The sequence below is a fragment of the Microchirus variegatus genome, assembly GCF_963457635.1.
Source record: "Microchirus variegatus genome assembly, chromosome: 5".
NCBI lineage: Eukaryota > Metazoa > Chordata > Actinopteri > Pleuronectiformes > Soleidae > Microchirus > Microchirus variegatus.
The window spans coordinates 25,173,695-25,200,736 of NC_139806.1; the positions used below are offsets into that span (position 1 = coordinate 25,173,695).

The window sequence follows — 27,042 nt, forward strand, 5'->3', positions numbered from 1 at the left end:
GCTGACAAAGACTGCTTAAAAAATTATTTCTCAGTGTCCGGAAACATCTCACACACACACGCGCACACATACACACACACACACACAGTCAGTTGATGTCTCGTAAGAATACGCTCATGGCTCCTGAACTCATTAAAAGGGAAATGCCTTTTTCAAAATGTGCTGTTCAAAAGCAGGTACACCGTCTTGCATGTTGATCTCGAGACCTCGGGTTTGATCTCTTTGTCGGGGAAAAGTGTCCTCAGAAGAAGAAAAGACTTCCAACAGACGGAGAGGTAGAAAGCTGCCCCCAGGCACTACTCCAAGATCGGGTTTTGCATTTTCACATGTAATGGTTATGTGGAGGATTTGGTGTCAAGAAGCTCAGTGGGGATCCGTGCTTAAAGGGCAGTTTCTACCATCGGGGTCAACCAAGCAGGGGCAGAGGGAGGATCAGGATTATGATCCCCTCAGTCTGCGGGGCCTCCATAAAAAAAAAAGATTTATTGTGGAAGGAAGCCCACTACTTATGAGAACCATTTTTCCTGTTTCATGTCAAAAAATATGTCTTTAAGCATAAGGCTCCATGTTGTATAAAAACCTCCCCCTCCTCTATGGTGGACACAGTTTTGGTTCTCCAAAACCTCTGACAACCATTACATACAAATTTGTCAGCTAGAAAAAGACAAACAAATGGCAGAAAAAGTTTTTTCGTCTGTCGTCTCCACAGTGAGGCAGACAAAGAGCACAGTATGGATCATTCATGACCGTGTGTAGCTGAAGGGGGGGGAGCTCGGCTTTTAGTGTGATAGTCAGTCTGTCACGACTTAGGGAGGGGCTGTGGCGTGCTCCTCTTCCTCTTACTTCTTGGCTGGCTGGCGATATGTTGCCGTGGCACTGCCCCCTGTGGAGCCGCTGCTCCCATAGCCATTTGCTGCTGCTGCTGCATTTGGTGCTGCAAGAATTGCAACTGTCCAGTGTGGGAGAGAGAGAAAAAATGGACAAACAAACAAAAAAATATCAGAGGCGATTTTTCGGTGCGCCGGTACAAGCAACAAGCACTGGGGTCGACGGTGTGTGTGTGTTGGTACGTTTCCACGCACAGTTTAGCTGAGCTACAGTTAAATTGGACTACTGTCCTTGTCCCAGTGAACAAGCACGAGCAGGGAATCAATTTATCCAATGTAGTGTCATCCTCTGCTCCACTAGATGGCGATACGCAGCCTTTCCTCTGATTAGTATTAGGCAATTCCTTCATCATCATTCATTTACTTTAACATATTTGACTTTTTGAGCTGTCTGAGTATAACTTTGGTCTTATCGTCAGGCCAAAAAATGGTTTTGTTGTATTTTTCTTCTCTGTATTGGCGCCTTCTCATATTTCCATGTCGAAAGCCTTTGGGGTGGGAACATGTGGAACATCTGCAAAGCATCTGAGCCAGTTGGAGTCGAACGTTACAAGCAGTTGTAATTTGTCCAAATCGCATTATCTGGGTGTTAGTTCGACTTTGAGAAATTTGATTTAGTAGATGTATAAAAAAAGTCCCGTTTTAGTCAGACCATCACCTTGATTAGTTGTTTTGTTTTAACGTCACATAAACATACTGACTGACATCGGATTAGACGACTTGTGTCACAGACGCGTCGTCGAGTGGCATTGGTTAGTGAAGCTGAACTGAAGCCTGGTGCTGTGTACAGGAGTGTGCGGAGAAACACAGAAGAGTGGGTTAATGGGTTGCAGAAGGGAATGAGAAGGAAGAGGAAACAGATTTTGGGGGCGGAGGGCGGTGTGTGTTGGGGGAGTGAGGCGGGATACAGTCAAGCAGCACCAGTGGCGTTCAGGAGGCACAGATTATTTGGCTGTGATCCTGGCAACGACATACATGCAGCACATGTAGCAGCCGTGCTCTCTGCTCACAGTAAGTCAGCAACTTCAACTGCGCAAACAAACAAACAGAAATCAATCTTAAATAACACCTTATGCTTCATGCTTGCACTGGAACACGCCGTCTGCCGTAGTGCAGTAAGCAACATTTTAACAGTATGTGCCCGATAATGCTAATTCACATTATGCTCTATTAAGTGCTTTTGTGAGAACATGCCTCCCACTTCGACACAGTTAGTCGCTGCCATCAGAAGTGCCACAAGCTCTGCTGAAAAGCACCGATTCTGCTGTGAGCTTTAAGTCAAACAACATATTAACCAAACATACAACACAAGATGGAGTGAATGATGTGGATCTACATATACTTACAATAACAATGACGCCACAAGGCAAATGGTGAAAGGATTGGAAAAAAAATAAGTGATAAATCTCAACCTAAATTTACAAATATTATCCCAAAAGTCCTGAATCATAATCATTAAAAATTGGCCTCTTTGTGGCCTAATACTTTGGATTTGAAAAATAATCTATGAAGGGATAGTTTTTGTTTTTGGAAGTAGGAATAAGGTATTTATACAGAGTCAGTGTTACATTTGTGAACTGGAACATGATCTTAAAAGGGGACAGCAGAGGAAAAAGGTATTGCCCGGTAAAAGAAGGCCCAACTCAAACGGCTGTATCTGAGATTTTGGAAGGACATTTTGGTACAGTCACTAGCTGGGTCAGCTCTACGAAGACCCCCATTGTGGACCCCCTTGTTTTAACAAAAGCCCATGATGTCTAATCTTTTTAGTTTTGTTGCTAACTGATGGATACAACAATTATTTAACACACTTGGAGGAAAAGCTGAGGCGGGAGATATTCAGCAGCAACTGAAATTCAACACACTGTACCTTTAAATCAGAATTGACTGAGTGGTAAACCTTTGAAAACATTTAAAATAATAGCGAACAGTGAAGAATTAGTTTGAGTTGGGCCTTCTGAACATGTTTTTCGCTGCTGAAACACAAGACAACGACAAAGATATCGCCAGCGAATGCAAGAGCAAGAAAGGTGGTGATATGACGTTATCGTTTTCACAAAGCAACACATTGGTTGTATACAGGAAAATGAAAGAGTGGCGTTTTGAGATATCTTTCACTTCTTTTCCAATATGATACAAAGGTTGTGTGGATTCTCCTAAACTCATCCTCATCTAGGGCTCCAACGAATTATTATTTTCTCAAAAATGATTAAGTTTTAATGATTTCTTTGTTATATGGAGCTAAGGCTGAAACAATTACTCGGTTATTCATCGATTACTAAATAATCGTCAACTATTTTCATAATCGTTTACTGGTTTGAGGGTTTTTTCATTCTTAAAACAAGATTTCTGATTGTTTCAGCTCCTTAAATGTCAATAAATTCTGGTTTCTATGCGCCATATAACAAAGAAATCATTACAACTGGATCGTTTTGGTTTGTGGACAAAACAAGACGTTCGAGAACGTCGTCTTTTCCAGGTTTGAAAAACACTGATTAACATTTTTCAACATTTTATGGACCAATTACTCGATTAATCGAGAAAATACTGGATAGGTTAATCGATTATTACAATAATCGTTAATTGCATCTCTATATGGAGCAAAAGAAACCAGAAAATGGTCACATTTAAGATGCTGAAAAATCAGAGAAATTGATTGATTATCAGAATAGTTGGCGATTAATTGTCACAATCCTAATCTACACGCAACTGTGCACCACTGTAGATATGGGTGGACCACAACATTTATAACACACGGACCCACTGTATGACCCAGGCCAGACTCTGTATGAACACCTCACATATACCTGTTCCAAAAAACAGAACTACATATTTAAGATATGACAAATATTTATCATATGTGTTAGAAAGTTTAAGAAATCCTAGTCTACTCCTAATCTACTGTAGCTCATGAAAATTCCTGCTAAATGAAGGAATGGAGAGTTGGCTGAATGAACTAGTCTCAGTGTTTTGACTCTTAAAAGAAAAATGTACATGTGTATGACAGATGTTAAAGTTGCTGTATTACTTGGATCTGTGGCTGGTGCTGCTGCTGAAGCCTTGGAGAAGGCAGCGGGGGCCCAGACCCGTCCAGCCCACAGCCCAACTGGGACAGCACTAAGGGGGAAGGAGGACGAGGACGAGGACGAGGACGAGGACGAGGACGAGGAGGGAGACCCAGAGGGACGGGTGTGACAGGGAGAGGGAGAGAAGCAAAGGAATGGAGGAAAGTATGAAAACAGAGGATGTAAAATACAGGTCAAAGTGGGGCAGTGATGTCGGTGAGGATAAAAGTGAGGCATGGTTTTGTAACCACACAGACACACGGCACAGGGAGGGAGATGAAACGGAAGAGGGGACAAAAAGAGCGAGAGGGATCGACAGCACAGGCGCATGACCATGTGCGTGAAGGTTAAGTGGGAAAACAGTGTGAATGGAATGAGCAGGAAAAGTTCAAGTGAGCGGGGAAGGTTGACGGAGAAGAATAGAAGGACAATGCAAGAAGTAAAGACATAAGGGTGGAGGGGGTGGGGGAGTAAAAACAACAGAAAAAAAGAAAATGTAGCAGAAAAGAAGGGGAAGTTCAGTCTCTCCTGTCGTTAGTCGTTGTTCCTCTTAGTGGAACAAGTAACAACTTTCAGTAAAATGACCATGTTTCGTTAAAGACCATGATTTGTAAAGTACAGTTATAACAAATAATGAACACAATAGTAAATCTCATCTTATTAGTACTAGTTAGTGACATGGTGTCATTTTGTTTTGAAACAGTTTAAGGGACTGAACGAAGATAAGCGTGTGTGTGTATTTGTGTGTGTGTGTGTGTGTGTGTGAGTGGGGTTGGTGGGTGGTTCATACCTGCTGCCTGTGGAGACATGAAGCCCCCGACTCCCAGGTTGATGACCGCTGTTTGCTGGTTTCCTAAACTTTGATCCGACCCCTGGTCACCCTGCGAAAGTGGTAAGAGTTTGCGCAAGATCATCATTAAAGCTGTCACAAAATCATGTGACCACAAAAGACTTATGTCAATCATGAAATACAAAAAACTTGTATTAAACTGTTATTTGAAAACAAATTATTATTTTTTTTTAACCCAGGATGTCTCTTTGTTTATGGGAAAGTTAAAAATCATATAAAACAAGAAAAATCCTTCATGAAACTTCAAGTAATTCAAATCAAAAAATAAATAAAATCAAAGTGTAGATAAATGTGATGATTATTATTATTAAAGGTGCATTATGTAATAAATCTAAAGCAACTGGGCATAAAATCCTCCTAATATGTCACAGAGACTCAGGAATAATGTTCATATAACAAACTGAACTCACCAACAACAACAGTACAGACAAAATATTTGCATTAAAAAAAATATTTTGCAGACTGCAAATCATGTTTATGTTTTGAAATCATGTTTTGGCATGTGGCGCCACCTACCGCCGTCTACCAATCATTGCAGTCAGTAGAGTTTCAGCTGCCGAGCAACCACGGACTGCAAGTTACGTCATAAACGAAACCTTAAAGACCTCTGTATTTTGAATTTGAATGTAGTAACCGTTTTTGGCCACATTCTTACATATGGCACCTTTAATATTAATCGAAAATATAATTTACTCTTTGAATATAGTCTGTAAAAAATTATTAAATCACCTTTCCTTACATTACTGGAATAAATAAATGTGCTGTTTTGCATAACACATAAGTTATATAAGTTTTTCTTTAATAATTAAACCAAATTATCTTATTTTTCAAGTTCTTAAATGCACTTATTGTCTGGTTTCTTTGCTCCATATAAACAAAATGTTGTGGACAAAGCAAGACATTTGAAAACATCTTCCTTTTAAGATTTGGGAAACACCGATTCAACATTTTATGGACCAAACAACTTATATAATAATTGAGAAAAGATTGAAAATAACTGTAAGTTCCATATAAAAAGGATCTTCAATATAATCATGACATCTTGGAATGATGTGACTTAATGTGAATAAATCAATATTGTTGCAAACTAGAAGAGCATTTTTAGCAATTTTCCCAATAACTCTATTCATAAATTCATCCCTATAATCTTACTGCAAGTGTTTTTATTTATTTATTCAACCTTCATTTAACCATGCGAGTGAAATGAGAACAAATACTCCTTTGCAATGACGATGTGGCCAAGAGGCAGATTCAGATGCAAGAAAAAAAAACTATTTTACACCATATAATACCCGAAGAAAACAATAAATACAGGGAAATGTGTTAAAATATAAAGACTACTTCAATATATTCTCCAACTATTGTTTGTCATGAATTTTTAAAAAGCGCAGAGTGGAATGAATGAGCCGAGCTTTATACATTAATAAATGTATCATAAAACATGTATTAATTGTGTAATCTTACCTCCTGATCCTATTTAAGTTTCAATGCGTTTTCTTTTGCGAGACACCCGTGTAATTTTACCAAATATTTGAGTACACAACACAAAAAAATTGTGATACCATTATTAAGGTCAAAAGATGGTATTGATTGAAGTAGTTCTCATCTATGAGCCCAGAACGTTATGTGATCATGGGACGTTCTGGCAGCAGTTACAGCTGTTGGGAGTGTGTCAGTAATAACTTGGCACTGTTGGAGTCTGGGCATTTCTCCCATTACTCTGTGCAGCTTTGTTCAAACTCGACTGTGCAACAGTAAGCGCTCCTTGACAGCTGTCATGAAATCGGTGCGTTCATTTTCCACTATTACTCAAGTGTTTGGCTGTGTCTTCTTTTTGTGATCCTTCTGACGTTTACTTGACACCCATTTCTCACTTCCCCAAAACAAAACCTATTGGCTGTATATAGTTGTCTGTGATTTTGTGCAGGTGTGTCCGAGTGCCTCACCGTCTCCCCTTGCTGTTGAGGACTGGAGGTGGCTGACTGACTCTGCTGTGGGGAGAACTGCGACAACTGCTGCTGCTGCAGTGAGTTAAAGATGAGAGGGCCAGAGGGGATCTGGGTACAAAAAAGAGGAGACAAACAGGAAGGTGAGGATAAAAGGGAGGGTGGGAGATGTAGAAAGGAGAAGTTATCAAAACAATCAAAAAACATGGGGAAAGCTAAACAGCCAGTGATATAATTAAAAAGCAGGGATTAAAGGTTCAATGTGTAACTTTCAGGAGCCTTAATTGGCAAATTGACTATACCACCCATAAGTATGTGTTTGGCTTTTGAAGCAGGAGCTTATTATGCAAACAAAGAAGAAGAACAAATGCAGGGAGAGAGCAGAGGAGTCATCCACTTGTTGCACTCTGCAGTCTCACTATTACTACTATTATGTCACAAATGTTTACAAGAAAAAGTTACAGTCTGCTGGCCAATCACATGCTTCCCTGTCATAACTCTGCACAGAACCCTTGATGTAAAACTGTTAGATACGAGTAAACGCTCAATTTAAAATGACATTTATAAAGTCCAGGCCACTGTCTCTGTTCTAAAAAAAATCCATGGAAAAATATGAGTGTCTCATATTAAGGTAAATATTGTATCTGCTCCTTGTAATGTGCAGTATTTACAATATAATATATATGTATGGCAATGTATGTTTATTTATTGATAACCTTTAGCTTGACTGTCTGCTGCTGTCACACTAAATTTCACTGCTGTGGGACTAAGAGGACAATCGCATCTTTGTCTTAAACTGTAAAAGTGTCAACATGGAAGTGAAAATGACAGAGATAATTTAAGGGATTAAAGTTTTCAGTTACTGTGATATATATCTATGCTTCCACTGTGCTATTATCTGTCATTAGTCACCAAGCAGCTTTCGCTATGAGGGTGAAGTTGGCACTGATGCCGTCTGGCTGAGACGTTCACTTTCAGCCAGGACATCGTGTTAAGAAGACTCATGCTCCTGCTACAGGAACAACTTTATTTAAAAGTGTTGACTGCATCTTAAATGAAGGGAGCAGTAGAAAAAAGAGAGAGGGAATTAAAGCTGTGCTGGTGACTCACACAGAGTTTGTATTCAAGATAAGAAACACATACCCTGTGATAAATGCACTTTATGTAATTCAGACAAACTGGTGCAGCGTCTACCTACCTGCAGTAGGTTCAGTGGTCTCAACCCAGTGCTGCTGTTCAGGCCAAAATGACTCCCTGCAACACACAATCAGTCAACTCTCATGCAATAATACAGAATAGGATCCATCCACTTTTATTTTCATATACCATCACAACTTCCTGAACATTTTCTGTAAAATGCCTTTCCATGTGTATATTCACACTTATTGGACAAGTTTCTGCATAAAGCATATTGGGCTGGATTGGAAAATTGTGTTATTGTATGCTTTCTAAAGGGCCCAAAAAAACCTGCCTTTTTAAGTGCTCGCTTGATTCCCGGAACAGCCACTTTGTTTGTTAAACGCTCTCAAAATGTCCTTGGCCGATAACACTTAACACTGCACTCACAAAATATCAAGTTGGAAGCGTCAACTCAAACATTACTCATTCACTTTGAATGTGGTCGCGTCGTGCACTGCCAAACTACCTTGTAGATCCGCTGCTTTTCCTTGGCTTCAAAGTCAATGAAATCACATTATACAAATTCAAATATTCCAGCACAGACACGAGCCAATGAAATCATGTTTAGGCATTTACTGGAGCTTTTGGAAAAGGCCATTCTGCCATTTACAGGGGCTTTTTTCAGTAGAATGAGCCAAACAAGGGAAAACACAATTAGCAACTCTTGTGACAAATTCAAGCATGACTGATCCTGATGTGCTCACTTCTGATTTCCGTAACTTAAGACACATTCACCATCAAGCAAAAGCGACACGTTTATAGCTATTTTTTATAAAATGGGTTTGTACTTTGAGGTCAGACATCAGAGTCATCAGTTAGTATTCACACACTCTGTGGCCCTGGATCGTCTGCAGGTCACATGAACACAAACAGTTTGGTAAAGATAAGGAGACATGCTCCTAAAATGTCTTACCAGTCTGTGCTGCGGACTGCATGGTGGGCATCAGCCCTCCAGGTGGCAGAATTCCACTCAGGTTAAGGCCTGGACCCAACATGGGGTTAGAGCCACTCATTAGGGTCTGAGGACTGCTACACGAATAAAAACAGGATGGTTAGAAAAAAGCTGACAGCAACGAGCAGGTGGTAGTTCAGAAGCAGACTGTCTTTTCTTACCAGACGGAGCTGACCACGTTGATGAAATTCAGCCCAGCAGGGTTGGCCATGACCTGTGATGAGGTGGTTCCCGTGGTGATGGACGTACCCATGGTGGGCAGGGGAATGGTCATGACGGGCAGTGGCTGGCTCAGAGCCAGTTGCTGCTGAGCGAAAGGCGTGAGGAGGGCAGGCTGCGACTGGCTCTGAACCATGGGAGGGTCAGATAGCGTGGGGGTCACCGAGAGAGGAGCAATGAGGGAGTCAGAGGGGTGCGGGGTGGAGCATGGTGTGTTGGTGGGTGTGGGGGTAGATGGCTTCGGGGTTCCTGATCCTTAAAAAGAAAATGTATAAAAAGACAGAGGAGTGTTTTTTAGCAGGGAGGAGAATACTTGCATATAAGTTGTAAAGGTCCTGTGTGTAACATTTAAGACATTTGTTATTTTCTTTTGGCAGAAATTGAATATACTACTCATTGGTATGTTTTGTTGGAATTCCTTTGAAATAAAATGTGTGTGCAGCCTTAGGAATAAGACTTTTACATGTAATTTGCCTTGCTTTACAGAGACTGCCCACATCACGTTTTGAAAAGAAGGTTTACTCCACAAATCAAATCAAAGCAAAGCTCCACCTACATACACCTGATGCATAATCCAAGAATATATATATGTATGCAACAGTAAAATTAGGAGGAATAGAAGAGTGGAGGAAGCTGGGAAAGAGTGTTCACATTCTTTCTGGTGTTTAAAGGCCACTTTAGTTACCCAACGCACTTAGTAAAGGGATGGAGTCAAGGCCTGTTCGTAGCACTCTCACCATTAGGTGTCAGTCGTGCTTCACAGTGAAGTGATTGTTTTGTGTAGTTAATTTGATTATGTTTCTGATTGTACATACTGTATGTGATGAATTGTATTCATGTCTTTTTTAATCTCTTGCACTTTCTGTGACATTTCATATGGAGCATAAAAGGGAAGAGTGAAGTGAGGGATATTCAGCTGCAAATTCACCATTCAATTCCAAATTTACACATTGTACATTTAAACAAGAGATTATCCTGCAAGTTTACAGGCTGGTGGTGGATGCAAACCTACAAAAACAGCTACTCGGCTAAATGGAAGCAAAACTTCCTAAATAACGACCGGAAAGTGGAGTTAAAATGAGTCTCGTCATGGTAAAACATCAGCCATTTTTCTGACAACATTCAAGCCAACTGGCTTCAGCTAAAATACACAATATTACATAACAGAGAAAAGTCTTGTGCTTATGGTGAAGTCATTTTCTGTGTGCTTGACAAGTTACAGAGATACGTCCCTGTAGTTTTAAGCGTTCATATTTTTATAAGAGCTGGAGCCATGACAGGGACATTTTTCATCAGGACAAATTTCCAGGTCTAGAAAACTTGGGGAGCTCATGCCACATGTTCCACTACAACTAATTCTCCACCACCAGTAGCTGTACCTGCTTAATGCTAGTCAGATACAGCTTCACTTACTCTGCGTGGGGCCCATGGGGGAGAGTGAGGAAGGCGACAGCAGGCCCACCTGGCCCAGCTCCAATGAGTGCTTCCTGTTCAGAGACTGGCTTTTGGCTGGAGGGGGCGTAGGACACTTGAGCAGACCACTGGTGGTTTGTGAACTAAATGCATTACCTGCAGAGAAAAAGGAGAGTTAATATCTAGTGCAGCCCTTTCATAAACGGGGAGTGTTAAAATAGATCTATTTAAACCCTACTTAAGAGATTATTTTCTCTTACCTTCCTCTATAAATATCTCTCTAACCCTCTGCTGGATATTTAATAACTTATCCGATTCTTTATGCCATTTAAGTTTTATTGCTCATCTTTTCCACCAATCTGTCATGTCAACTTTGCTTTCGAGTGTTCTACAATTTTCAGAACTCCATAACAAAGGATGTGATTTTAGTTACAAAAGATTTGTAATGAAAAAAGAATAATAATAGCTAAAGCAGAGATTTTTATTCCTTTCTTCATTTCAGTCTGCGTGTGTTTACCAAAGTAATAAAGTGGAACCACATGATGTTTGTATTTCATCTTAGCAGGAGCAGATGTACCTGAGGAGCTGCTGCCTGATCCTGAAGGCAGTTTGATGGGAGGAGGTCTGTGCTTCACCCCTTTTCCCAAAAGAGACGTCTGGACTATAGAAGAAATACCATCGCCCTGTGCATGACATTTAAAACAGTTTGTTAGCCACAGTTGCATCATAAAAACTAACACTAGAATCATTCTCTTAACAGTCGTGACTCAGGCTGCAACATTTTATCCATTAGTAAGCTTTTTGCTCCTCTTTGTGAGACATTCACTAAAGTTGGGATATTTTCAGGAGCTGTATGTGAAAATGCAAATGTCCACAAAGCTCTGGAGATTTTCTTGAACTTCAACGGATAATTCACATGAACATGCTCATCTGCTGTTGCAAACGAACCTGACCCAGACAGTCTTCTGCTTTTATCAAGTGTGGACAATAAGCTCCATAAAATGTCTGGACCCAATTTTTCTGAGCCATTCCCCCAAGTTTAGGTCATCATTGTGAGGTTTGGGGAAAACTTATTAAAAATGATGACATTTAAAGGACTAAACAACTAACTGATTAATTGAGGAAATTATGTAAATATTCATTGATAAAGAAAATGGGTCCTGGCAAAAGCCTGGTCAATCCTTCACTTTAGCATTCATTAGGATCAATATACTTAAAAAATTCAGCAATAAAATACCAGGAAAATTTAAGATGACACTTTTTATCCTCTATTAAAAAAAGCTCACACATTTACCTCATCTTTGCTGGGGGAGGGAGGCGCCTGTACCACGCTGCCTGAGTTATGGGACATCTTGACCTGACACTTTACATCCCTTTCGTACACTCCTTTGTACTGAGTAAGAAACCTATGAAACAGAGATAGAGCAAATGTCACACCGTGTCCTCAAAACAGCTGTATATCAGGTATTTCACGGCAAAAGAAAACATTGGCAACTCACCGGTCTGCATCTATCTTGGAGCCTATAAGAAAGCTGTGAATGAAATGACAGAGACGAAGATGAGTAAATGAAGAGACCATTTTAAATGTGACCCAAGCATTTTACTGAATTTGTCTCCTTACGGTGGATGTATGAGCTTTAGGTCTGTGCTATCCTCCTCTGCATTTGGTTCTTTAGCACAGTAGATTTTCCCATACACCAGTGGATCTCCCATCGACTGAAAGATAGACACCTTGGTCCTCTGAGCTTGACCGGCCACCTCACACTCAAACGTGTAGTCGTCTATAACTTCCTGTGTACACAGAGAGGACAAAGGCGACTTTACCTATGTTTCAAAATTGAGTGAGAAATGGCAGTAGAGCAAGAAGGAATAAACACATTTTGACATGCCGTTAAAAAAACATATAGGGTAAGTAATAACCTTCCAAGCCCTTCTTTATATTATGTTTTACAAAAGATTCTGCTTCACCATATCCTATAAATGATTCAAACAAATCAGGACACAAAAAAAGGGAAAATAATCTGAGTGAGATGATGCTGCATCATTTATCCATTCAGTCAGGAAGACATAAGACAGGCACTGACAAATTAAGTTAAGACTATTTAATATGTGGTCTCCAACACTGATGTTCACGTAAGAATTTGGATTTGTTTATGACCTTCCCTGTGCCTCACACCATCTGTTACACTGCCAATAAAACATAATTCTTCTTCTAAATACTTTCTCACTTGGAAAAGAGTAAGGCAAATGATATGAACACGGTCCATCAACATTCAAATGTAGAAGCAGGTGTGAAAGTGTGAAAATTGTTAAATAAATATATAATATAATATTCTATTTTCTTACAATAAACCCTTTTTTTTCAGACTTCAGAGTAAAACACATGAGGCCCTTTTTTTTAAACTGTGAATTGTGCACACACAAAGACTCATTGCTAATATCTGACAGCGAGCCATTACCATTGATTTATACCCTCGCAGAATGTTAATGCTGTAGCCGCACTTACCTCAGCAGGCCAGATCACAGTATTGGGTTGCGAGTCCTCCAGTTGCAGAGATTTCTCAACCACAGCATACTTCTCCACCTACAACAGCACACAAAACACATCCGTCTGATATTGTATGCCCTGTATTATAACAATCTGCCTGGGAGATTAGTGGGTTTTAAGTGGATTTAGTTAAAATGTTTAAGTAGACAGTACAACGAAGGAATACTGAGCTACTTACATCAATGTCCTTCGGTACAGTTAGCTGGCAGTTGTTCTGCTTCCACATGTCTACACACTGCAAGAAACATATGGACGTAAGAGAGGAGGACTATGACAACATGCATTGACCTTTAACATATACACAACAGATACTTCCCTCCTATTAAAACATGGCCAAACACAAAAGAAGCTTACGTTTCCGATCTTTGAGATCTTTAGGTCTATGGCAGGAGCAGGCTTCCTCTCCTTCCTCCTCTGTAGGTAGTCGTAGAGTCGTAGCTGTGGTGGCATAGGCAGATGGGACAGCTCTTGCTGTCTGTTCAGTGCGGCTCGAGAGTGTCTCTTGAAACACCTATGATGCAGATTAACAAGAAGCATGCATCCGTAAATGATCAATGCCTTTACTTTGTTCTCTTTTAATAATAAATGAGCTCTCATTTGTAATATTCTTCTCTCTGTGAGTGAATTCCATACCGTTTCATGGAGCGAGTGTTCATTTTTTGTTTGTTGTAGAGCAGGCGGTTTGCTGTGCAGGTGACAGAAATGGAGGGGTCTAGACAAAGAGGTTCAGCTGTGGCCAAAATCAACTGACTCTCGAGCTGTAATTTGTCATCCTGAAACAAAGAAAGAAAGGTTGGCAGAGAAAATGACTCAGGTGCAATTTGCTGATTCTAAAACAAAATCCAGACACACGAGCAAGGACGGCCCTTAAGCTGAGTCAGACTGTTGAGGATGATGGCAACGACACAAAAGGGGCAGTTCAAGATTGTGAAGAAGTGTCAGGATTTATTCTTTTGTGTTTAAATCAGACAGACAGTAAACATGACTTTTCACCTGTGTCCACTTGTGGTGATCACTAGTCATGGCATGGACATCACAGATTAGAGTCTGCAGAGCAAAAACACAGAAGGGAAAACTCAAAATCTAAAGTTTGCTCAATCATTATCTCATTGATTATTTGATATTGATTTGTTCTGAGTGAAAGTGGTTTCCTGGTGGTTTACCTGCATGGTTGGCCTCAACAGGACATGTCTGCTCTGATAGGTGGGCATTTTGGTATTTCCAGACTGCCTGTAGTCCCTCACCTCTACTATTACACAGCCACAGTGGAAGATGTTCACCTGAAACACAAAGAAAGAGGTAAACGTCAACCAACTGACAAAATAGAAAAATGGTTTGAAGCAATAACCTAAGCATGAACTTGGAAATATCAAGAACTGAAAACCGACACAGCCTTGCTCTTGATACTCTCAGTACAATATATTCTGGTTCACGCGATTAAAATCACTATTACCTTATAAATAATGTGTATGTGCACATTGGCATACAAACCTGTGATTTCTCCAGCAGATCAACCAGAATAGGAGGCAACTCCTCAGCATCCAGGTACTCAAGCAGTTCACCCTCTTCATATGGCAGGCGGATTGTTTCAGAATCTAGGCAACAACAAACACAGTATGACTCAGATTGTGGTCAACAAATCCAAAAACAAAAACACCTGGGTGGACTTGGGAATCTGCTTATCTGGCTTCTCTTACCAGATCCATTTTTTCCCCTGAGCATTAAAGAATAGCCTTCATTCCCAGGGTACAGGTTGACCACCAGACATGATACAGACTCCTGAGATACCAGCTTCTCTAGTAGATTCACATTTCTTCTCAAATTCTGCAGGATTACAAAAAAGCACAAGACAATCTGCAACAAAATCTCAGTTGTATTTATGCCAGCTAAAATCTTTTCTTGACTCCCACGTCTGCTTAAAGCTCTGAAACACAGATATTTATGAACAAAAAATGTCTATTTTGATTAAAAAAATATGAAATTATTTTTCATGTTCTTACAGTTAATGTTCATATTTGAACAAAGTGAGTTAAGTTATTCTGAGTTAAGTTCAAGTCAACCAACCTAACATTACTTAACGGAAAACTAATGCATAGACATCACTTTCGCTGTTTGTTGAAGTTAATAAACAGTGAATACTGCAGTTCTGAACCCAGGAGTAAGAAAGAAGCATATTGTATTAGTATTATTTCAGACACATGTGCAAAAACACAGTAAGAAACCATTATCAACACATTAAGTAATGTCCCCATAGTAACTTTTTCCATCATATTCTCTACAAGAGACCAGAACGTCACAAACTTCCTGTACAGTACAGAATCCTAAGAAAGTGCTACTGCTAGTTTACAAAGGCCTTAATGATTAAGCTCCAGCATACGATTCTGACTCCGTCACCGACTACAGCCGAGCCACACTGGTCAAATCATCAGAAATGTGTATCATAACTGTTCTTTTCTTTTATGCATTTGATTGTTCATTTTTTTCCCCCCCAAAAAAGAAGGGAGTAAATGTGTACATGAATCCGTTTCCCTGTCTTCATCTATCATATTTGTTAATGTTAAATGTTCTACAAATTGCACACTGCGTTTACCTGTGGAACGAAATATGTTAAATAAACAACACTGATTTTACTTGTTTATACAGACAGCAATTACTATTATTCCATTATTACCATGTAGTAACAACTGAGAGAGATAATACAAACCTTTAACTCTGGCTCTTTCTCACATTCTTCTATGTACAGCTCATAGAGCTTCTGATACAGACTCTTCCTCCCGCCGGATGTGATTCTTCTTTTGGCTGGCCGCTGTCGAGCACTTTCAACAATGTACTAAATAATGGATAATACACTGCGTTAGTGACTAATTGGACAGAATAATGTATGACTAACACTGGCAGAGCTTTAAGGTGTTGTACGGAGATACATACAAATCATGTTTTCTCTCTACAATCAAGAAAATAAATCTGATATACTGGCATTTACCTCGGCTCGATCCAATGCATATTCCAAAACTTGTTGCTAAAGGTGAAAAGAAACAGCTCAGTCAATTCTGTCGATGGTGGCTGAGGTGGAACATTTCACCAGTAATGACAGAATGGTCAGATGGAGATGGATGAGACTCACCATTGTGGTCCACCGCCAGCTGCAAGGCGAGGGACGGGTAGACGATGCTGTCCTTTCTGCCCCACACTGTCACCTTCCTATAGTGACCATTCACACCCTGCACCGTGGACACAGCGGACACGCAGATGATGGACAAATCAAATTCACAATCTCAAATCAGTGATGCTGGTAGGTTGCCCTGACGCCAAATAGCTTGACTGGCAACCATCAGTTTCCACACACGAGCAGCCAAGAAAACTGGCGAGCTAAAATGTTTTCATGTCCATGTTCACATTTTGAATTAAGTAATTAAACGTACATTTGAGTGGGTGGAAGTGTGTAGCTACGGTTAGTGAACTCGGATAACTGAGAGAGCAGTGGAGTGAGTGGCTGAGCAGCAACAAGCTCGTTGATGCCTGACCGCTGAGGCTAATGCGGCTAATGCTAGCATGCTAGCCCGTTCCTAGTGGGCAAGCTCCTGTGAGTTACCCGCTACGCTAAACGATGTTAACACCGTTCGCGACACAAACCAACAAAGCGACGGCGACGTCAACGAGCAGGGTGGACTTGCCTTCTGGATTGCATAGCGTTCCACTGTAGCTCCGATGCAAAACAACGAAATGAAATTGAAATATCAGTGTCTTCATTGAAAAAAAGTCGGAGCGGCAGCCATTTTCTTCCAGTGTGACAACAACAGCTAAACTTCCGGTTTGACGAGCGGTGGGCGGAACCACAGTCGGGGTCCACTTCACAACCCTGGTGCTTGACCCATATCTGATAAACGAGACAATATATATATATTTGTTTTCTATGGGTGCCCTTCCAATCAAAAATTGTGCATTTATAAAGTTTCTCACCAAGGTGCAAATAGAAAATGACCATCTTGGTGATAGAAAGTGATGCTGTGCTGTAAAAGGATGTCCCTTTATAGGGTAGGTGCCCCTTTAATTTTCTCCTCTGCCCTTCCAGATGTCTGTGCATGCCACTGACTGTATGTCTGTTTATATAAACATTGTGGGAAAATTCTTAAACCAACAGTCGATTTTTAGTTCAGAAAATAAAGTTTACTTCTTTCCATGGCTATTTTCTGCTGGAGGATAATTGCATTTTCACTTTAATTAATCAGCAAAATATGTCTGCTATTTTTCCCAGGGTGCACACAGTTGTGCATAAAACACATCCCCAGTTATTCTGCTTAGAAACTGCTTTTTGAGAAAGCAATTGGCCTTTAACTTTAAAAAGAAAACACAACTTCCCCAACGTTATATAATTTTCTGCATGTTAGCCAAACAAAACAAATATACATACAAGTATTTAATAAAAGAGGTTACATACAGAGCCTCTGAAAGCATTTTAATCTAATTTATTTTCAACTTAGATTCACAGATGACCATAAACACACTGAAGTTATTGTGATTATGTCAAAGTATGAATCAAAGTAAATATGCAACAACAGTTTATCAGTATTAACAATGGCAGGATGTCAGTACTAGTGACACTATATGGGACTAAAGGGACACAAAGGCCAGATACTGCATGTTATACCTGATACATTAACCAGTGCAAGTTTTATTGACAAAAACTGTTGTTACTCATGTTGTAATAATGATGTATAATAATAATAACTAATGAGTGTGTCCATAATGTGAAGGTCAACAGTAAGGCATTCGTTTTGTCAAAAAAAAAAAAAGATTAAGAGAGGTGTATTGAGCTATTTTACTTACAACTTTCACCTCGGAGCGCATGCAGTATTTCATATGTTTAATGTATTGTTTTTCAATGGGCGAAATTCCATAAATGTACAGTAGGGGGAAGAGTAGGATAGCAGATTCATTCGGCTGACTGCCACAGCTGAGCTGTCCTTTAGCAAAGTCCAAACACTGATAATATTTGCAAAATTTCAAAATATAATACCTAAGCAGAGATGGAAAGACAAATACATAAATATTAAGTAAATCAAATCAATTAATATAAACTTTATTGTCCCATAGGGAAATTTGTCTTGGACCCATGCTGTGCACATGAATGCCCTCATAATGCGATAAAAACACACTAAAACTAACTAATAAATAAATTGCACATACAAATCATGTTATTTCAACAACTGACACCCTTATGTTGCACCCACTCCTTGGTGGAACATATAACATGCCATAATACCCATTGTACAAACCGTAAAACCCTGTAAAATACAACAAAACCATTGCACAATCCCTACGCCCTCAGGCAGCATTATTTAAAAGTCTGATAGATGTAGGCACAAAGGAGTTTTTTAAACGATGACGTCTGCTTTTTGTGTCATCTGCCAGAGAGTAACAGCTCATATTCTAGCTGTCTGCTCATAAAGAGTCTAATACCTTACTACAGAAATACAATTTGAATTAAAATCCAGTTTAAAAGGTCAGTCTTGCCTCTACTTTTATGAGTTTGACTGATTTATCAATATACAGCAGACATTTAGGTACATAATCTCAAAATGTTTCCATAAAGGTCTGCAGTAAATGTCTGGAGATTAGAGAATCAAACAGGTTTATAGGTTTAGATGATAAGAATTCACTTAGTTTTCACTGTTTTCCCACTGTTTATTAAAAACAAAGATAGTTGTTTTCTGTCCTCACTTCCAATGAACCAAAAAATGTGTCCTCAAAGAACTTGTACATGAAGACAAGACTGTGGATTTTACTGAGAAGTTAGATGAATAATCTGCAGGACAGGGTTTTGTATGAGGGAAATCCCATTTCCAACAAAATGGAAGTTTATTTTGTAGGATGCATCCAGGATGCTATGTGCAGATATCAGGATAGGATTTAAAGGTGGGGTAATCCAGCTGAAATAACATCAGATCAGGCAGATTATTTATCTCTGATGTGATGCCTCAGCGGAAAAATCCCCACAGGGTTATTTTCATTTTCCTCATTAAAAGGAAATTATAAAGCATTCCTCAAAGCAGCATGTGGAACTCAGACATCACAGCAGCAACCAACAGTTTCATGAGCCACGACGTCAGCAGGCAGCTTTATTACAAAGACAAAAAGCATTCATCATCATCCAAATCTGTGTGTCCAGCAACACTGTAATACCTGTCAGTGCATGCACTTTGAGATCATTGAGTTCATGATATAAACACTCAGCATCATCAGCTTCTGTCCTGCAAATGTGTCTTTACCAGAAGACAATCTTTGACAGTTTGTTAAAAAGTACTTAAGATGAGGAAATGAAGCAGAGAAGAAGAACAAAAAGCTGTGAGGCTGCAGGTTCTACTGAAAAAGAAAGAGGGAGATATAGAGGTCAGGAATGTTTGTGTACAACATGTCACTACACCAGGGGTCTCAAACTCAAATGACCTGGGGGCCAATGAGCATCTATTGTGGCCAAGAGGGGGCCGGCCTAGAGAACAAAAAGTGGGGAAAAAGTGTATTACATTTACATGTAATTTACATTTACATTTATTTTAAATGACATAAATAATAGTGTGGACAACTGTAATTAAAATTCGTATCAGGAGCCGTTTTGGCCACTGCCCTTCGTGGCTTGGGCCCTAACAAGCGTACTATTATATGTAATTAGATGTTATATATGATACATTTAATAATGGGATAATTATGACCAAATTTATATTTATTATTACTGTTATAAAAAACATTATATTCTATCACTCCGCTGGCAGCTGTGCTTCAGCTACACACTGTGTTTAAAAAAAGGTGAGGTCGTAAGCCATGTTTTCATTATAACATGATATTAAGTGGGGGGCCGCCAGTTTGAGACCCCTGCACTACACTCTTAGAAATAATGGTTCCAAAGGGTCCTTCTACAAGGGCTGAGGTTCTACCTGGATCCATTTGCTTTTGAAAAAACCCTTTCCCGAAGAAAGCGTTTTTTCAAGGGTTCTTGGGAACACTAATGGTTCCAGTAAGAACCATTTTGATCCAGAGAACTCTTTAAAACCCCTTGTTTACATTCACTTACTTTTGTCCCGTCGTATTTGTTACCCCTTTAGGTTAATTTCTGGCATAACCAGAGCTCAAATCTAACATTTAAAGCTGCAGTGCACAACTTCTGCCTCTTCTATTCTATGTGAAGAGAAATGATGTAATATCACTTGTACGCTCCATCCTTCATCTGAAGACAGGGCTCTGACAGGCGATAATGTCAGACCTGAGGCATGAAGCATTTATCCCGTCAAAGTGCAACACAACTGGGTTATTGAGTCGTTGAATTCACATCTGAAACTTGAAACTGAGACTTTTTCCAGTCTTACTTACTCGCTATTGCCTCTGTTGTCTGTTTTGGAATAAAAGGAATCATCTCTTGCAGTGGGGGAATGTCACCGGGCAACATGGGCAAGATGGCCATCTGACAATGGTTTGGATTTTAAACTTGTGTGCTACAGTTTTAAAGCAACCATTTGTGAGTTTCACATGAATATTAAGATGCCCTCTACATTACACCTGAGCAGGCCCTCTTTCATGGAGTTTGTTTGCAGAAGGTTTTCACTTTGTTGCAGTGGGGGGTTAGGGGTATGCAGTTTCATCCCTAGATACCACTAAATCCTAAACATTGGCCCTTTCAGATATTGGAACCACATACCTGCTGTAAGGCCAGTCAGGCTGCTCACAATGCAAGCTGAGTGTAACTTGAGTTAGTGGTGTGAAGAGCTGCTGTCATACCTTTTCTGTGTTTCAGGGGTCATTGAGTATTTTAATACTGTCTTTCCCACACGGTTGAATTCCCTGATGTTAAGGTGGCTGCACATCAGGAATTGTGGCCATATAAGTGTTCCAGTCCGTCTACTGTGCTTGGCATATTGTAACAGGAGTGACATGTGGAGCTTGTTTCACGCTCACAATGATGCATACTCTATGACTGTGCCTGAGCTTGTTGGGAGATGCTGATCTGTAATCTGCACTCTCAGATGAGCTGGTCTGGGACAACTCGGATGATCCTCTGCAAGTTTGGTTCCTCCTGTGGTTGGTATATGAAATGATGAGGAGAAATGTGTCATCCACACAGGGCCATGTGTCCAATTTACAATTTCAGATGTCATAATTTGGTTTGATATTCTTGGCCTTCTCTCAAAATGATGTAATCTGGTCAATTGAGTCCATGTGTGCTGCTGATGCTGCTGAAATATTGTTTGTTTCTTGTTTTTAAGAAATTAAAATGAGGCGCCTGCGAATGTTCCAAGGATTTGATCAACGTAACATCACTTGTTGGATTGTGATAAAAATCTATCTGTGAAACTGTTGGTTGAATGATTATTTATGTGTGTAAACAAAACAATAAACTAAAAATTAGTGAAACAAAGTGAGTCACACATTGGCAGCAGTTTTCCCTCTGACAGGTTTTCATCAAGTCAATTACTAAGACGTTAATCCATTCTTTATGCCCTCAGCAGTCAATACTACGCTTGGTTTAGAAGTTGGAATAAACAATTATACACTCACCTGCTACTTTATTAGGTGCATCTGTTGAACTGTTGACAAATACGTAGTGAGCCAACTCAAGAGCAACTCAATGAGGCATGAAGATGTAGTAAAGACAACCTGCTGAAGCTCAAACTGAGCAGCAGAAGGGGTAAATGTGACTTAAGTGGTCTGAGTATTAGAGAAACTCATGATGAACTGGGATTTTCACACGCAGCCATCAGATAAGGGTTTCAAAGAAGACAAAGCATCCGCTGAACAGCAGTTCTCTTTGGGAAAATGTCGTGCTGAGGTCAGAGGAGCGAGTCTTTGGAAACCGCTGAAGACGTCTCTGGAGTCAGCGATGAGTTAAGTATGAAGGATTTACGGAAGACAGCTCAGCAATGAGGAGAACAGCCATAACATCAGGCACAAGCAGCCAGACGTCACCCCAGATTCTGACAAAGTAGCTTGCCAGGGTTCGGGTCACCGTAGATTATTGAGGAGAACCACAATGGAAATGAAAGACATGTGAGCATCTCCGCGTGGCAGAAGTCCTCCATACAGGATCAAGATCACGTGATAGTCTTTCCATTTTGAAGTTTGATTCAAAGGAGGCTGCCAAATGACTAGATGCCAAATTAGAAGAGAGTGAGGGTCCAATTTGACAATGATGATTACAATGATGATGATGATGATGGCTGCAGGTTCTTTGTGAAACACAAACTCCTGTGTGGAGAGACATTTTGGCCGACTGTCAGGAATGCAACAAGCCAGCGCAACGAATCTGACTGCCTTCATCTTGTTCATCAACAACCGAGAGACACCACTCCAGTGTCGTGGATACAGGAAAGAATGGTTTCTTTTATGGGTTTGCTTTGGAGACAGGCGTGAACAATTTGGAGTCATTGATAAGGTCTCGCTGGAAAAGTTAACAAGTCGAAGCCAAGCCATGTAGTCAAGAACTCAGTCCTTTACTTTTAACAGCTCTATTAACACACTTATAAAGTCAATATACCTCCATCATTTGAAATGCACCAAGGAACCATGGAAAATTGTCTTACCAGGACTTCGGGTGAATTCCAATTCTTTGCTTAATCCTCAATCTTAACCCTCAATCTCAAAAATGTGCGCTCCCTCTAGTGCAAGTGCTGTCCTGATTCTCAGAAAAATTACGTTGAGGGTCAAGTTTAAGGGCTGTATCGTCCTCAATATAGAGATTTTCCGAGACCACTCTTGGGAGCAAGGGCTACCCAGAATGCATTGTGTGTTTTCATATAACAAAGATGGCATCGAAAGCAGCGAAACGAGTATACTACAGATTAAGTATTTTCTTTGTTAATAGAGATATAACAATTATGAAAACCATTGTTTTATCTTAGTTTAGGCCCATATTATGGATTACTGACGTCATTGTTGCGTAACATTTATTTTTATTTTACGATCTTTTGTCAATAGCCGGCCGGTGTGGACAATCGATCGTTTGCTATGGTTTACTTTTCAATAAGCCGTGGTGTGTGGTAACTGTCAGCTGAATATGTCAGTGGTTGTGCTATTTGTATGAGTATCATCTTATAACTAACTGAACAAACGGATCGTATTAAATAATCGTGACGTAAATGTGTTCTTCTTCTTCTTTTTTGGAGTTGACAGACTGGACGCAGCTTTCACGTTATTCTGCCCCCTACAGTCTGAAGACGTATCTGCATTTAAGGGGTGTCCCATTTCTAAGTGACAAAATAACCCTCAACACTTGGTTTTGAGGGCCAGTTAAGATTAAGGGTTAAGCTCGAGGGTTAAGATAGGAATTGGAATTGGCCCTATATCCATGTGTTAATCATCAGTCGACTTAGAGAGTCACAGACCAGTCTGATACACATGTTGTCTTCTTTAATCATTATGCAAATGTATTTATAGTCATAAAAAACGTTGGTATGCAGCAGAGCTCTGTTCTCAGATTAAGACAATGTGTTGGACCGTAAGTGACTCTCGTGACAAATCGGAACATTGACGAACCTTTGACTTGATCCGTGGCAAAATGTGGAGGATTGGAGGATTTCGTTGCCTACCAATAAAACCTGCAAACAATTAGTCCGCTTTTAACGCAGCTCTGGCAAGTGGCTGATGATTTGCCGAGTGGGACCGCCATGTGTAAACAGCATTTTGATTACAATGTAAACGGCACAGAAAGTGTGTACTTTGGTTTGTTGAGGCACGTAGAGCACATTTGTACAGGGCTAACTCAGGTTGTCCATATTTGTTTGTAGAGCACCCCAAGTACTCTACATGTCCATTTACTCTGGATGTTGTAGCTGACTTCCAAGCCATGATAAAACCCCTTAAAACCAACATTACAAATGTCAAATATATAAATATCATTCTCAATGGTGACAGTGAAGCTGTGCTGGCTGAATTTCATTCAAATATTTTATTCCCTGTGAGATCCTAATCCATTTAACAGCTGCTCCTACAGTAAATTTACAGGACGAGTGTGTAGCGGGGGGCTTTTGCTTCAAATAAGTCACAACCACTGCAAATGAAAAATGTATGTAAGAAGAAAATGTTATTGATGCCATGATTTAGTAATGAGAAACAAACATGGGCTGACTTTATAAATTCCTGACATGTGAAAGGCTTTTTTAGGCCCAAGCTGTTGGAGGCTTTCAAATCCAAAAACTGTTGAAAGCTGATAAATCAGTCACCGTTTAAGAACATTCTACAGTAAGACCCATGTTTTTTTGTTTACAGAAAACAGAGGCTCTTCCAGATGTGGTCATTGTTTTGCTGTGGTGCCATGAGCTTTGGTTGTGTGTTTTTTTGATGAGCTACCAGGGCAACAAACAAGCACTCACTGTGGAGAGAGATTTAGACAAGAGATAAACATGTAAATGAAATAGAGAGATGTGCCAGTGACATGTACAGCAGGGTGAATGTCTGTGTGAGACTGATAAACATGTCCAGTGGGAAAGGACATGAGATTGGCTTCATCCACTTCTGATTTCCCTCCCTGCTGCTCTTTACTCTCCTCTTCATTCTCTCACCTTGTTGGACACGAGACCTGGAAAAGTGTGCGAGAGGAGACTTTTCCATCTCCGTCTGTTTCTTCTCTTGGACAGAGAGACGAACGCCACAGCTGTGTGGGAGTTTATAACATCAATCAAAAAAAAAAGAAAAGGATGTCACCAAGTTACAAATCCAACATTTTCAAAAGCAGATTAAATAATTCCCCGGAGCATCCGGAATTATAGGAGTTAGTTTAGTATGTGTTCCACTCAGCCATTGTCTGCCGCTTTATCCTCCACATGAGGGTTCCCGGGGTTGCTGGTGCCAATCCCAGCTGACAAAAATGGGTTACACCCTGGAGAAGTTGCCAACACATAGAGACGTATCACTCACACATATACAGGCAATTTAGAGATTCCAACTTACGTCTGCATGTTTTTAGACATGTGGGAGTGAAAGCAAAGAACCCAGACAAACCCCACGCACACACAGGGAGAACATGCGTTGTATTCAGTCACTCGTTTTTTTTTTTTTTTCTTTATCAATCGAAAATAAACAGAAATCATTTCAAAGTGAAGTTTAGATAATGAAATTAAAGCTGGCGTCGACAAGTCTGGAGGAGCAGTAGCAGGCTACACTTTGAAAAATGCCTGTCTCATTAAAGCAACGGCCTCAAAACACATGAGCGTTCACTGAAGCTGTGTGCAGAAGAAAATGCAGGTATGACTAATCTTCACTGATATAAATTCTGACTTGCATTCAGCACTAGGTGAGACAGATACAGGAATGTGCTTCAGTTTGAGCCCTTTGAAGGAACCCAGGGAAAGAAATACGTGTAAAGTTTTTAAGTATGAACCAAATATGGTGTTGGTTGAGATGGTTTGGTCATGTGCAGACAAGGGATAGTAATGATAATGGATAAAGGATGTAGAAGATGGAGCTTCTGGGCAGGTGGATTTTTGTGAAGGGGGACATGAGGACAGTCGGACTCAAGGGAGAGGACAAAAATGCCGACCCCTAAAGGGACAAGTTGAAAGACGAAGATATGGTGAAACAGAGAGGAGAAAGACATTTTCTGAAGCCTGTCTTCAATTTAGCAAGCGATTTGAATCTCAAAGGCCTCTATTCCTGTGGCACTCATTCAGTTTCTTGAGTGTTTGTTTCGCAGCACTTTTTCCCCTCCTTGTGAGGTCTGAGCTGAGCTCATTCATTGCGGGCAGAAGCTGAGCGAGCAAGAGAGAGAAGGAAGATTCATGGAGTCGTTTGCTCATGCCCAGACGCACACTTTCCCAAAGGCAAACGGGAATTCCACAAATGCTCGGCATTCCACCTCGTGTTTAGGGTAAAACCTGCACATTTGTGAAAGAAACTACGCCATGGTTAGGATGTATGTGCACCAGCTGGGATCACAGCTGGATCTGGTGACCAGCATGTGCTCAATCTTCCAAGTTTTTGACCAGAGACAGGATAATGAAATCCACAAGAGACTTTTCCTGTCTTTACTCCAGGCACTTGAGGTCAAGTCATAATGAGTATGGCCTCTAGGGGGCCATGTCGCTTTAGATATATAAAAAAAATAAAATTGAATTATCATGAAATAAATTGTTTTTTTTAATTGAATTAAAGCTCTTCTATTGACGAATGATGTTAGATTAGCTAATGCAAAAAGTGACTTTTGCTGACTTTACGTCAGTGTTTCCAAAACATTTCAACAAGGGACCCACTATTAAAAGATGACAAATCATTCTGGATATAAATCGTAATGTTTTGAGTACTTTTAGTGCCTCGTAGTAATTCAATGGCCAAGTGTGTCACATTCATTAAGGTCTATTGTCATAGGCTGGAGATACAACCCATGTTTTCTTTCGTAAAAGTCGGCTAAATAATCACTTTAAAATAAAATGATTTGAAGTCTTTGAGGCCTTGCTTTTTGAAGGCGCCACCATGTTTCTACAGCAGTCCAAATGGACAAACCAGACAGATCATGTATAACTCTTATGTATACGAAAGCCACTGATGCACCTCCCTGAGTCTCTTACATGCTGTTAGTTCTTACACCCTGGACTCAGCACAGATACAAATCTGAAGGAAAAGCCTGGAGGAAAATTCTGCAAATTTCTTTGGCAAAGTCCAAAACAAAAATAATCACCTGCTCCCCATCCATGCATCCAGACCCAGGAGGTTGATGACAGCCAACAGTCTCTGAAACAAAAGGTGTTGAATGGCTCACTTCCAGAGAAGAGCTGCTGCTTGTGTCAGGCTGAATGTCAGAGTTGGACATCTTGCTGAAAACTCCGAATCAACGTCAGCGATAAAGGAATCGAGACACGAGGAGGGGATGATAGAAGACAAGAATGAGCGACGGATAATCACTGAACCAACAAACACTGTTTAATTTAAGTGGCTTAGCTTGATGTTAGTTTTGGATGTATTTGCCCTGTGGAGGTTTTTCTTTTCTCAGGAAAAACTCAAATG

The 27,042-nt window shown here is 40.2% G+C and overlaps 1 protein-coding gene across 1 annotated transcript; it reads right to left on the bottom strand.

The window, feature by feature from the left end:
- Window positions 1-9: 9 nt before the first annotated feature.
- Window positions 10-26,848, bottom strand: supt20 (SPT20 homolog, SAGA complex component; the record flags this gene model as incomplete). Its single annotated transcript, XM_083889655.1, is given in 25 exon segments — window positions 10-949; window positions 3,916-4,004; window positions 4,743-4,833; window positions 6,749-6,859; window positions 7,947-8,002; window positions 8,841-8,956; window positions 9,041-9,353; window positions 10,512-10,667; window positions 11,089-11,194; window positions 11,806-11,917; window positions 12,011-12,043; window positions 12,133-12,302; window positions 13,018-13,095; window positions 13,238-13,294; window positions 13,414-13,570; window positions 13,693-13,832; window positions 14,053-14,106; window positions 14,223-14,339; window positions 14,551-14,654; window positions 14,757-14,883; window positions 15,764-15,889; window positions 16,043-16,078; window positions 16,184-16,222; window positions 16,224-16,280; window positions 26,798-26,848. Coding segments are annotated over 25 exon segments (2,646 nt in total). The 3' UTR covers window positions 10-799.
- Between the last annotated feature and the right edge of the window lie 194 nt (window positions 26,849-27,042).